The sequence below is a fragment of the Polyodon spathula genome, chromosome 19, assembly GCF_017654505.1.
Source record: "Polyodon spathula isolate WHYD16114869_AA chromosome 19, ASM1765450v1, whole genome shotgun sequence".
Taxonomy (NCBI): domain Eukaryota; kingdom Metazoa; phylum Chordata; class Actinopteri; order Acipenseriformes; family Polyodontidae; genus Polyodon; species Polyodon spathula.
The window spans coordinates 31,192,495-31,204,645 of record NC_054552.1 but is presented as its reverse complement, the minus strand read 5'-3'; the positions used below and the strand labels follow the sequence as shown (position 1 = coordinate 31,204,645).

At 44.5% G+C, this 12,151-nt stretch overlaps 1 protein-coding gene across 1 annotated transcript; it reads left to right on the top strand.

Moving 5' to 3' along the window:
• Nucleotides 1-4,362: 4,362 nt before the first annotated feature.
• On the top strand, nt 4,363-11,810 carry LOC121294357 (hyaluronan and proteoglycan link protein 3-like). Its single transcript, XM_041217984.1, has 5 exons — nt 4,363-4,578; nt 7,482-7,607; nt 8,011-8,379; nt 8,522-8,824; nt 10,082-11,810. The coding sequence occupies exons 2-5, from the start codon at nt 7,490-7,492 to the stop codon at nt 10,363-10,365; spliced, it is 1,074 nt and encodes a 357-aa protein (XP_041073918.1). The 5' UTR covers nt 4,363-4,578; nt 7,482-7,489; the 3' UTR covers nt 10,366-11,810.
• The last annotated feature ends 341 nt before the right edge of the window (nt 11,811-12,151 follow it).

Here is a 12,151-nt window from a genome sequence, read left to right as displayed (position 1 = left end):
GCAATAAAAGTCAAGCATTAATCAATATTTAAAAAAAAAAAAAAACAACAACAAAAAAAACCTGAATATTTTTAAATGTAAAAGGCAAAATACAGACTGGGTCTAATTCCAGAATGTGTGATTTATAGCATGCCTTATTATTATAACTTAGTGGGAAAATGTGACTCTCATGATAACCGTATCAATCCATCTGTACTATAAAATGAAACAGTAACATTTTACGGTCATGGGAATATGCTAACTGTCTATGAGATGCTATGCTATCTGAAGAAACTTGAGTTGTGCAAGATCACCTGACCCTTCAGATCAAAGTTCCCTCCACACCTTGCTGGGGTTCCAGGAGATGAAACAGGTCCAGGTTACTCACGCACCTAAGTAAAGTCATTCAGGATGATAGCTCTATGAAGAGGCCAGCTTCAGTCTCGGGTCAGTGAACACCAGGCTTTCAGTCTGCACAGCGCAGTTCATCAAAGGACTGTCTGTCAGCAGGGCTCTGTGTAGGGGGAACTCAGCAGGAAAAACATCCTTTCCTGAAGAATAGCAAGATTCACAGTTTCCTTTTCATAATTGGCAAACTTTAACACCAACCCCCCCCAAATAAAACTAAAACTGCTGCATTCTACAGCTAGACTGGAATTAAACTATATGAAGATATAAGTAGCTGCAGTTGGCTAGCCCCCTCGCTGCACTGTAGCTGCAGTTGGCTGGTCCCCTCGCTGCACTGTAGCTGCAGTTGGTTGGCCCCCTCGCTGCACTGTTGCTACAGTTGGCTGGTTCCCTCGCTGCACTGTAGCTGCAGTTGGCTGGTTCCCTCGCTGCACTGTAGCTGCAGTTGGCTGGTTCCCTCGCTGCACTGTAGCTGCAGTTGGCTGGCCCCCTCGCTGCACTGTAGCTGCAGTTGGCTGGCCCCCTCGCTGCACTGTAGCTGCAGTTGGCTGGCCCCCTCGCTGCACTGTAGCTGCAGTTGGCTGGTTCCCTCGCTGTACTGTAGCTGCAGTTGGCTGGTTCCCCCGCTGCACTGTAGCTGCAGTTGGCTGGTTCCCCCGCTGCACTGTAGCTGCAGTTGGCTGGTTCCCTCGCTGCACTATAGCTGCAGTTGTTTTTCTCTCTGAGGCAGAGGATGCTTTGTTCTACTTGCTTTATATAAGACGTCAACAGCAATGAATATTTCGACAAATTTGACTTATAGTATGTATTTATTAAGCAGCAAGACAGTGTGCCCTTAAACATGTGCCCCTGAAACAGGTCAATCTAAAACTATAAACTTGTATAAAAGTAGAATGTTCTTTGAGACAACGAGAGACACAGAGGACTCAAACTAGTCTTCTGGGACAGCATTTCTCATGTCAGAAAGAACTGGAGTTCACAGAAACTTGGAGAGAATCAAAGGACATCCTGCTGCCAATGGCTCTCATTCTGGGCTGGTGTTTTCCTCGAATGGATTGTTGGTTCTCTTTCTTTGAAGTTGCAATGGCTATCTGAAAGTAGCCAGCAGCAAAGTGAGTGTGAGAGTGGATTGTGTGGGTAACTAGGAACAGCAACTTCAAATCTGCTGTTAACTCAATTCTATTATACTGTAAGGTTATTTATTAGTTATTCTGTTAATGATTGAACTAAATGTATGTAAAAGCCACCAGATAGTGTAGAAGGTGAGTGCACTGCATAACTTAATGGGTTAGGACATGTGTGCTCCCCAGTGAGTCCAGTACTCTGTGATGACATCAAAGGTATTCATCCACTAGCAGTCCAGTATTCTGTGATGATGTCAGAGGCATTCATCCACCAGCAGTCCAGTATTCTGTGATGATGTCAGAGGCATTCATCCACCAGCAGTCCAGTATTCTGTGATGATGTCAGAGGCATTGCTCCACCAGCAGTCCAGTATTCTGTGATGATGTCAGAGGCATTGCTCCACCAGCAGTCCAGTATTCTGTGATGATGTCAGAGGCATTCATCCACCAGCAGTCCAGTATTCTGTGATGATGTCAGAGGCATTGCTCCACCAGCAGTCCAGTATTCTGTGATGATGTCAGAGGCATTCATCCACCAGCAGTCCAGTATTCTGTAATGATGTCAGAGGCATTGCTCCACCAGCAGTCCAGTTGTCTCTGGATCTCTGTGGATTCTGATTTACTGTGAACTTTATGCTAATGTCTTGAGTGAAGGAAGAAAAATGTGCTAAAAAAAAGCATTCAGCCACTGTGTCTTAATGACCCACATAATAACTACCCTGTGCTGACACCCACCTATCTTTATTCAAATTCAGTAGGACCTCTTTGGGGTTTAGCACAGATTCCAGACAGCTTGTCATGTTCTGCACGTGCATTTTGCACTGGGGGCTCTCTTCTGTCACCCTTCTCAATAGATCAGTTTCAACCACTCAATACCGGCAGACCAGTCTCTAACCAACCAGTAAGGCTTGAGTGGATCCAGGACTGGAGACAGACTGGACCCCAGTGTCAATGTATTAGTTTGTTCATTTGATGTTCCAGGGTATTACCGTGCCTGATAGATGCCAAATAATTCTGCAGTTCATTGCTGCACTAGCCTATAGTCCTATAGTACATCTCCAGGTGACGTGAGCCGCAGATTATTTGTCCCACAACTCCAGCATCTGTAAATGGAGACAGGGTCTGATAAAGCCAGTGGATTATCTTCAATGGGATATCCACAGTCCTAATCTCTTAACAGGGTGCATGCAGCCCCATCCACATCTGTTGTTGTTAGAATAGGTCCAAGATGAGGTTTAGGAAAGTTTAGGATGAGGTCTCACTAACTAATGATGGAAGGCTAGTTCTGACAAGGTTAAACGCATTAGAACCGGCTCCTTTGTACAGCATTCTCACCCTAAACTTTCCAATGAGTGCTAATCCATTCTCAGCGCTGAAGCTTAAGCACTATCCTCAGTTTGCTCTCTGAATGTGTTCAGTATTAGACACTGGGATGTCTTAGTTTATTTTAAAAATGACACTCTTCTCCAGTCTCCTGCTATTCACACTGTTGTGGTATGTATAGCCCCAGGCAACTGCTTTCATCTTCGCTATCTGAATATACTGACAGCGAACTTCAAAAACATCTGTAATAGCTGTGTGCCCGTGTGTGCGTGTCTCTATGTGAGGCGCGGGAACAGCAGAGTGGTTATTATCAACCAGAAATAACATCAACAGCTGAGGATGTCCAAAGAACCCCCCCTCCCACTCTCTCCCACACACAAACAGACCCTGCCCTGAACCAGCAGCACCTCTCAGAGAGGTACAGATCACAGGAAATGTCCTGCTCCTCAAAAAGGCCACCCTTCAGCTTTTTCCTCAATCTTCAGTTGACAATGAACTCTTTTATCTTCTTTTTTTTTTTTTTTTTAGAAATGCAATTTAAAAAAAACATTCCTAGTGCAAAAATAATGCTTATATGGAGGATGTGTATCCTGTGCTCTGCAGTTCCTTTAATCCTGTTCGGTGTGTGCTGTGTGACCTGTATGAGATTGGGCTATAGGCTGTTGTCGCAGGATAATCTTGCAGGGCTCTGTGACTAATCCCTACTGGGATTCTGTTATTTGTTTTATTATTAATTGGAGAAAACGAAGTGCTTTGGGAACAATGGAATGTGCTATTTATGCATTATTGCTGATTACCAGGAAAACCCTTTGAGGTGTTTCCAAAGAGGCCACTGACAGGCAGACACAGCTGTACTGAATTCCCAGTGAAACTCAATGCAAGAGATGAAATGTTGCACAATGAAACACAGCAACATGCTGGTGCTCCCAATACAAGGACAAGATGTGCAAACAACAGAGGGGTGTATAGCTGACAGTGGATCATAATCAGAAATGAACTGGAATGTTGGCAGGATGCTAATGCTTTATGAATATAAGCTGTTTTTTGGTCTGTGTTAATCATAGTGCTCATTGATTTGAAAAGAGAAGACTGCTTATTACATGAACTGTCATATACAGCTGCTTCTTTGAAAGTCCACTTACATATGAACAAGAGACTTGTCTAATAAACAGAGGCAACTCTTTGAATGTAAGGGCGCTCCAGGTACCATTTCAGACTGAAGCATATCGATATATGATTTGACAATGGTTCATCAACATATTCATCACATGCCTATTTCATATATTCACGCAGATTCTCTTTCTCACTATAACTTGCAACATTTTAAACGCAAGTTTGTTATTATTATCATTATTATTGTTGTTGTTGTGGCGAAGCTTGATGGGAATTGGGGCAGGTTACACGATAGCATACACACATGTTAGTCTTATAAACAGTTATGAGGTTGCATCCTGTAGGGCGTGGTTTGCAAACCACTGTTGTTGCAGCTAAATATTCCAGCAGCGCGCAAGACCCAGTCCTGTCTCTTTAAACAGCGGGTGGGGACAGCCACTTTGTCTTGGGCGGTGACGTCACGGAGTTCCTTTTTTTTTTCTCCAGAAGATCAATTTAAACAAGGAGGAACATTTTCAGATTTACTACAAAACGACTTGCACGCTGACAGAGAAGGAGGGAGGGAAAGAGAACGGAATTGCCTGGAAGTTAAAATTAGACTAGAGCCGGGATAACATTTTTCCAGCTTGCTGTGAGTATTCGTAAAGGATTCAAGCTTATTTTTTTTTATCGTAACAAGATTTTTTTTTTTTTTTTTTTTTTGTTTTTTTTTAAAGCACGAAATGATATGAGCGTCTTTGTATTTGAGATGTTTACTTTTAATCTAAGAAAGACAGAAAAACGTTTGTAAAAAGAGAATATAGATGTGTTAAAGGTTATAGTTCTTATAAATGTCACTATATGATGCCCGCAGTATCCAATCCCACAGGGTTTTATCGATTTTAAGTGGAATTCTAAAAGTTTGATGTTATTGAAAGAACAGCACCTATATAACCATGTCTTGGTCCGTGTGCAAGGAGTCTGTGTTACCTGAAGCTGGCTACTTCAGACATAATGATCCGGTCGGGTGAGCAAAGAATGCCAGTTATTTATCACGTTTATTTTAGTCTGAGCCTGGCTAAGTGTGTCAAACTACAGTCCTGTGCTTTGTAGAGACCTGGGCCTCGAGAAACGTCAAAATGTCTCAGTCGCCTCAGTCTAGGGGTTGATGAATGCAGTCTGCTGGATATTGCATCTCAATACGGTGCGATAACTGTTATTAGAGATTAAGACAATCACAGAAGTGTCCTGTTACATAAGGAACATCGCAATCAGTTGTACCACAATACAGCTGAGCAGTGGTGTTTATTGCATTGGTTATTTTGACCAATGCACTGTTATTTAATTTTGTTACATACTGCAAAAACGTGGTGTGTGAAAATCGAGGTATTGTCACCTGAAAAGTAACCTTTCACAAAACAAAGAGAGCGCGTTATATTCCCTTAGTCCCGATTCACACGGCTGGTCTGTGTTGAGAGATGGACTAAACGTCGAAATGAAATCCAGCAATACTTTGCATTTTGCCAAGTTTTTCACGTGGAAGCAGAGCTTTGTTAAATTATTAATCCACATGATAAATCTGGAATGCGATATACTTTACTTGAAAGGAAATGTATTTTTGCTTGTAAGAGTCGTCTTATTACAATTAACTCCGTTTTATAGATACTTATCTATCTATACTTGTACATATATAAATGTATAGATATTTTACAGAAATCTACACGGAATTGTGTGTCACCGTTTTGCAGATCTGATGTAAGAATAATATATTCAATATATATTTGAAATATGATATCCAGTCACAGACATCTCCCGTTTACAATAGCGTTTAGTCACGTGTTTGCAAAAATTGAAGAAATTCTGCAGCAATCAAAGTAAAGCCAGAAGGTGGGGTGCCGGTTAAATTTGTGATGCATCGCAAAGAGCAGAGGAATATCAAAAACGGAGACACTTCCACAACAATGAATGAGACAAGATGTATTCATTGATTTGCGGAGGTATAACGCATTCAAATGAAATCAACGATCAATCTGTCGCCAGTTACCGTCACTGTTCAAACTTTATGAATTTACAATGCGAATTCAATCTACCGGGCCCGTTCCAAAGGTGATGTTGAGGCCGTCAATGTACCTGCTAATCGACCTTAGTGAACTTGAGTGGGTAGTCTGTGCTGTCAAGCAGCGCCACCTGCTGAAGAAGAAACCAAAGCACAGCCAATGCATGTTTGGAATTGCTCGGGGGTTTGAAATTGAGTGCTGTACAGTATCTCTTTCTTGGTAATTTTCATGTATTACCACAGCCCTATTGGCTCTGTCTCATCTTGCCTGTAGTCAGAGCTCTGTTCACAAGAGCATCATCTCTTATCATCCGAGGTCTGACCTATCAGTCACCCCAACTCAAAACCAGCACCAAACTGCTAGTGCTAACAGAAAATCATTAGCGCTAGAGTAGTGTTTACCTGAACACCACTTAACCATATTGACTGATTAACCAAACAGTCAAGTGTCTGTGACTACAGTAAATAAATAGCACAGTTTTAGCTCTATGTCATAATTTTATAATTTTAAAATAATTTTACCAGGATGTTTAGCTGCAAGGAATAAAGCCTCCTCACTGTGCCGAGGAGACTGCATGTTTTTATGCATCAGATACTTAATAGAAAGTCTCATAGGGGCGCTGAGCAAGGTCAGGGTCATGCATGGTATGCCGTTTGTCACGAGAGTGATGCCGAAGGTACACTTTTGTCACTGTCTTATGCACTCTGTGTGTATTTGTAATATTGTTAGAATATGCAATCAGTTTTCTGCTCTGCGGGTCTAGCTGAAGTGAAAAAAAAAACAAAAACGTTCCACTTCTTACATTTCTTGTGATTGTCTGCCACCTTGTGGATAAATACCTGTATTACAGCAAAGAGGCATTTGCTAATACGATGTTCAAACTTAAATGTTTTTAAAAAGATGAAAAATAAATTTGTGTAACAGTCGAGGAGGCAGTGCAAGGGAACTGGTAGCAGCCTTGCAGAGAATGAGAGGGCTGTCGAGGAGGCAGTGCAGGGGGACTGGTAGCAGCCTTGCAGAGAATGAGAGGGCTGTCGAGGAGGCAGTGCAGGGGGACTGGTAGCAGCCTTGCAGAGAATGAGAGGGCTGTCGAGGAGGCAGTGCAGGGGGACTGGTAGCAGCCTTGCAGAGAATGAGAGGGCTGTCGAGGAGGCAGTGCAGGGGGACTGGGGAGGAGGCAGGGAGTGTGGCAGCAGTCTGCTTGAGACTAGACCCTTTCCTGTTCCTAACATTGCTAATGTTCGCAGAGTAAGAAAGGGCTGGAATACATGGTTTGAGCTGATGTGTACAGCCATTATTCCATCTCAACTTAAATATTATTATTATTATTATTATTATTATTATTATTATTATTATTATTATTATTATTATTATACAGTACTATAAATACTTTGCAAACAGAAACTCATAAACTCTTACTGTGTATTAATCATTTGTTCGTGAAACAGTAGGTGCACAGGAGAATATTCTTCATACTGACTCATACTGTACACAACAGGTGGCAGAATGACGTGGCTCCCCCTGCTGGTTGTGCTCCTGCAGCTGCTCCGAGCGTGCCAGACTGCCCCCTACTCTAACGGCTTCTTCTACCATGACATGATGAACGGGAACGGCAACGGGGAGAGTAAGTACCTGTGGAACACCAGGATCAAACCATTCAGCCATTTAAACATTCATTTAAAGTCCTGCCTTGTCTTAGTGTTGTATGTTAACACGTGCTGTCAAAAGCCACGCTGGAACCTCACAGGAACAAAAATGTTCTCCTGTGTACTCAATAAAGGAGTTCCTTCTTCAGCTCGACAAAAATAATTCAGCACTGAAAGGCTTAAAAAGATGTATAATAGTATAAAAAAAAAACCACCCAAAAAGCACAGGAAATTGTGATACAAGAAAAGCACTGGATGGATTTAGCACAGCTTTATAAAAGTAGTTTACAATTAAAATGCATCTGATTAGCGTATTCTGCACCTAGTTGCACAGGGGCAGAGATGGTCCGTGATTTGCTTGACATACCCTCTCTTTCCCAGTTTACTTTAATGGAGTGCGACTGCACGTGAAGGCTCTGGAAGCGCCCATCTTTGCTGCGCGGGGCACCAACGTGACGCTGCCCTGCCACTATTACTACGAGCCGCGGCTGAGCGCTCCACGCCGCACCCGGGTCAAGTGGTCCCGTCTACCTGTGAACGGGGGAGAGGAGATGGATGTGCTGGTAGCTATCGGCCTGCGCCACCGCAGCTTCGGGGAGTACAAGGGACGAGTGCACCTGCAGCAGGACTCGGAGGGGGAGGTGTCTCTTGTCATCACGCAGCTGCGCCTCGCCGACACGGGCCGGTACCGCTGTGAGGTCATCGACGGGCTGGAAGACGAGAGCAGCACAGTGGAGCTGGAGCTGCGCGGTAACCACGCCTTCACCTTATCACGCCTATTCTTATTCTTATTGCTATCTTATTCCGTTTCCCAGTCTTACTTCCATCAAACTTACTTCCAACTTCCATCAAACGTCTGAACACTCCCTCTCTCCCTCTCTCTCTGTCCCAGGCGTGGTGTTCCCCTACCAGCCCAAAGGGAGGCGCTACCAGCTGAACTTCGAGGCGGCACAGCGGGTGTGCGAGGAGCAGGATGCCACCCTGGCCACCTTCGAGCAGCTGTACTCGGCCTGGGAGGAGGGGCTGGACTGGTGCAACGCGGGCTGGCTGGCCGACGGGACGGTGCAGTACCCCATCACCCAGACACGGGAGCCCTGCGGGGGGCTAGGCCTGGCCCCGGGGCTCCGCAGCTATGGCCCCCGGCACAGGCAGCTGCACCTCTACGATGCCTTCTGCTTCTCCTCCTCTCTGCGGGGTGAGTGTCTGACTGTACAACCTCCCTCCTCTCTCCCTCCCAGTCCTCCCTCCCTTGCTCTTCTGTCTACCCACCTCTCTTCTTCAAATCAACCCTTTACAGTAATTCATGTATACCCCACCCTTTATTATTAGAGTGAATATTCCTTATTCTAGCCCTCCTCTCCTAAAAGTGTACACTCCATTCTTTCCTGTCATAGTGCACTCCATTGCTTTAGTGTTGTAGAAGTCTGTATTTTCTGTTCACCCGCTCTCTGTCTCCCCCTAGGGAAGGTGTGTTTCCTGTATTCACCCGCTCTCTGTCTCCCCCTAGGGAAGGTGTGTTTCCTGTATTCACCCGCTCTCTGTCTCCCCCTAGGGAAGGTGTGTTTCCTGTATTCACCCGCTCTCTGTCTCCCCCTAGGGAAGGTGTGTTTCCTGTATTCACCCGCTCTCTGTCTCCCCCTAGGGAAGGTGTGTTTCCTGTATTCACCCGCTCTCTGTCTCCCCCTAGGGAAGGTGTGTTTCCTGTATTCACCCGCTCTCTGTCTCCCCCTAGGGAAGGTGTGTTTCCTGTATTCACCCGCTCTCTGTCTCCCCCTAGGGAAGGTGTGTTTCCTGTATTCACCCGCTCTCTGTCTCCCCCTAGGGAAGGTGTGTTTCCTGTATTCACCCGCTCTCTGTCTCCCCCTAGGGAAGGTGTGTTTCCTGTATTCACCCGCTCTCTGTCTCCCCCTAGGGAAGGTGTGTTTCCTGTATTCACCCGTTCTCTGTCTCCCCCTAGGGATGGTGTGTTTCCTGTATTCACCTGCTCTCTGTCTCCCCCTAGGGAAGGTGTATTTCCTGTATTCACCTGCTCTCTGTCTCCCCCTAGGGAAGGTGTATTTCCTGTATTCACCTGCTCTCTGTCTCCCCCTAGGGAAGGTGTATTTCCTGTATTCACCTGCTCTCTGTCTCCCCCTAGGGAAGGTGTATTTCCTGTATTCACCTACTCTCTGTCTCCCCCTAGGGAAGGTGTGTTTCCTGTATTCACTCGCTCTCTGTCTCCCCCTAGGGAAGGTGTATTTCCTGTATTCACCTGCTCTCTGTCTCCCCCTAAGGAAGGTGTGTTTCCTGTATTCACCTGCTCTCTGTCTCCCCCTAGGGAAGGTGTGTTTCCTGTATTCACCTGCTCTCTGTCTCCCCCTAAGGAAGGTGTGGTTCCTGTATTCACCTGCTCTCTGTCTCCCCCTAGGGAAGGTGTGTTTCCTGTATTCACCTGCTCTCTGTCTCCCCCTAGGGAAGGTGTATTTCCTGCAGCACCCTCACAAGCTGAACTTCACAGAGGCGGGGGCGGCTTGTGAGCAAGATGGAGCGAGCATCGCCCGGGTGGGTCAGCTGTACGCTGCCTGGAGATTCCTGGACCTGGACCGATGTGACGCGGGCTGGCTGGCTGACGGGAGCCTGCGCTACCCCATTGCCTTCCCCCGGGCCAACTGCGGCCCCCCGGAGCCCGGCGTCAGGACCTTCGGCTTCCCCAGCAGGCACCAGAAACACGGCGTCTACTGCTATGGGATGAGATAGAGCCGAACCGAGCAGAGCTCACCTCCCAGACTCACCCTGCTCACTTCACTGCTCCCTCTTCCAACTCTTCTCTTCTGCCTCCCTCTCTGTACTAGTAAAAGCATAGTGAAATGTAATAAAGCATAGAAAAAGTATGATAAGCTATGGGATAGCATGGTACATGTGTTGTATAAGCATGGGAGAATGATGGGAAATGGCTCAGTTATTGTACAGAATCCCCATGATAATCTGGTACATGGGTTTCCCCCCTTACTCCCTCTCTCTCGCTCTTCTTATGTTCTTCTCATCTTCATTTCTCTCCTACGTCTTCAGCTCCCTCCATCTCCATCACTGTCGTTTCTTCCCATCCCACTGCTTTTCAAGCTCTCCCTTCTTCCACACTCCTTCCATCCTGTCCCGGAGGCTTTCCCCCCTTTACCTCTTCCTCTGTATTCCTTCAGCTCTTTAGGAGGCCTGGGAGTTTAGATTTCATAAAGACGATGATGGTTAAGAGCTGCTGTAGCCTTAGCTGTGCTGAAAGGTAAAGCAGATTAATGACCATTGACTTTAGTGTATGTTTGTGTATTAGCCAATGAAGCATAAGGCAGAAGTAATACCTCCTGTCCAGGGCATTATCTGTTCTTGGTGTGGGGGGAAAACATGAGTATTATCATAAATAATATCATTAATAAGACTAGATTTTGTAATGTTTTACTTGTACCAAATTCCTTGCTGGACCTCTTACATCACATAGTGTCTCCTGAATAGGATTATGGGACACCATACCTTCAAACAGTCTTATTAAGTAGATGTGCTCTAAAAACACGCTTCAGTCAGTAAAATGAAGCAAAGTGTCTCCTGGACTAGCTTTGGAGATACACCCCCCACTTTCCCAATCTGAGCTGTGTTACAAAGCCAAGCACGTAGAATTGCATAATGTGGCTCATCAAGACCTTGATCATACTGTAGCATAAGATATGATATGAACCTTTTCAAACTTTCTCAAAATTCTTTGATTTTTACACACCATGGAGTTAAGGGATCCTATATTTAATGTGAGATATATTTTTTATATGTGTGTTTTTTTTATTATAAATTGTACTGTATAAAATGCATATTTAATGCCAAAGTCCCATGTGTGCCTTCAGACCAAAACTCATTCATGTTGCATTCGCAGTGTCTAACAGTCTGCTCAATGTGTTCTTTGGTATTTACTGTGTCTCTCCCAATAGTCTTGTGATGTACAGAGCTGGGCTTCAGTCCTGGGAACGTCTTCTCTGCTTGTGTAAATATGTACAAAATAAAGTGTGAGATACTGTACTTGTGAGGTATATGCACTCAGCACAGCTGTGATATTATTTCATTGGTCTCTGTATCTTTGCATTTTAATCTTAACAGAGTCTAACCTCTTTGACAATTTAACAGCCCAGGTCCTTACTTACAGTGAAATAAAAGTTTCAATTCTGTATGTGTGTGCATGTATAAAATCCATGTAGATGTGTATGTACATGGATACATTATTATGTTTTAATATGTATGTATGTGTGTATGTGTGTATGTATGTATGTGTGTGTGTATGTATGTATGTATGTATGTATGTATGTATGTATGTATGTATGTATGTATGTATGTATGTATGTATGTGTGTATGTATGTATTTATGTATGTATGTATTTATGTAAATGTAGCAACTCACAGGGCAGTTTAGGCAACATCTTCAGTTTAATGAAAATAGTTTTATAAAAGCAAAAGAGCATCATTCCTTTACAGAATAGAAACATTACCTTCTACAGTGCAAAACTACTGT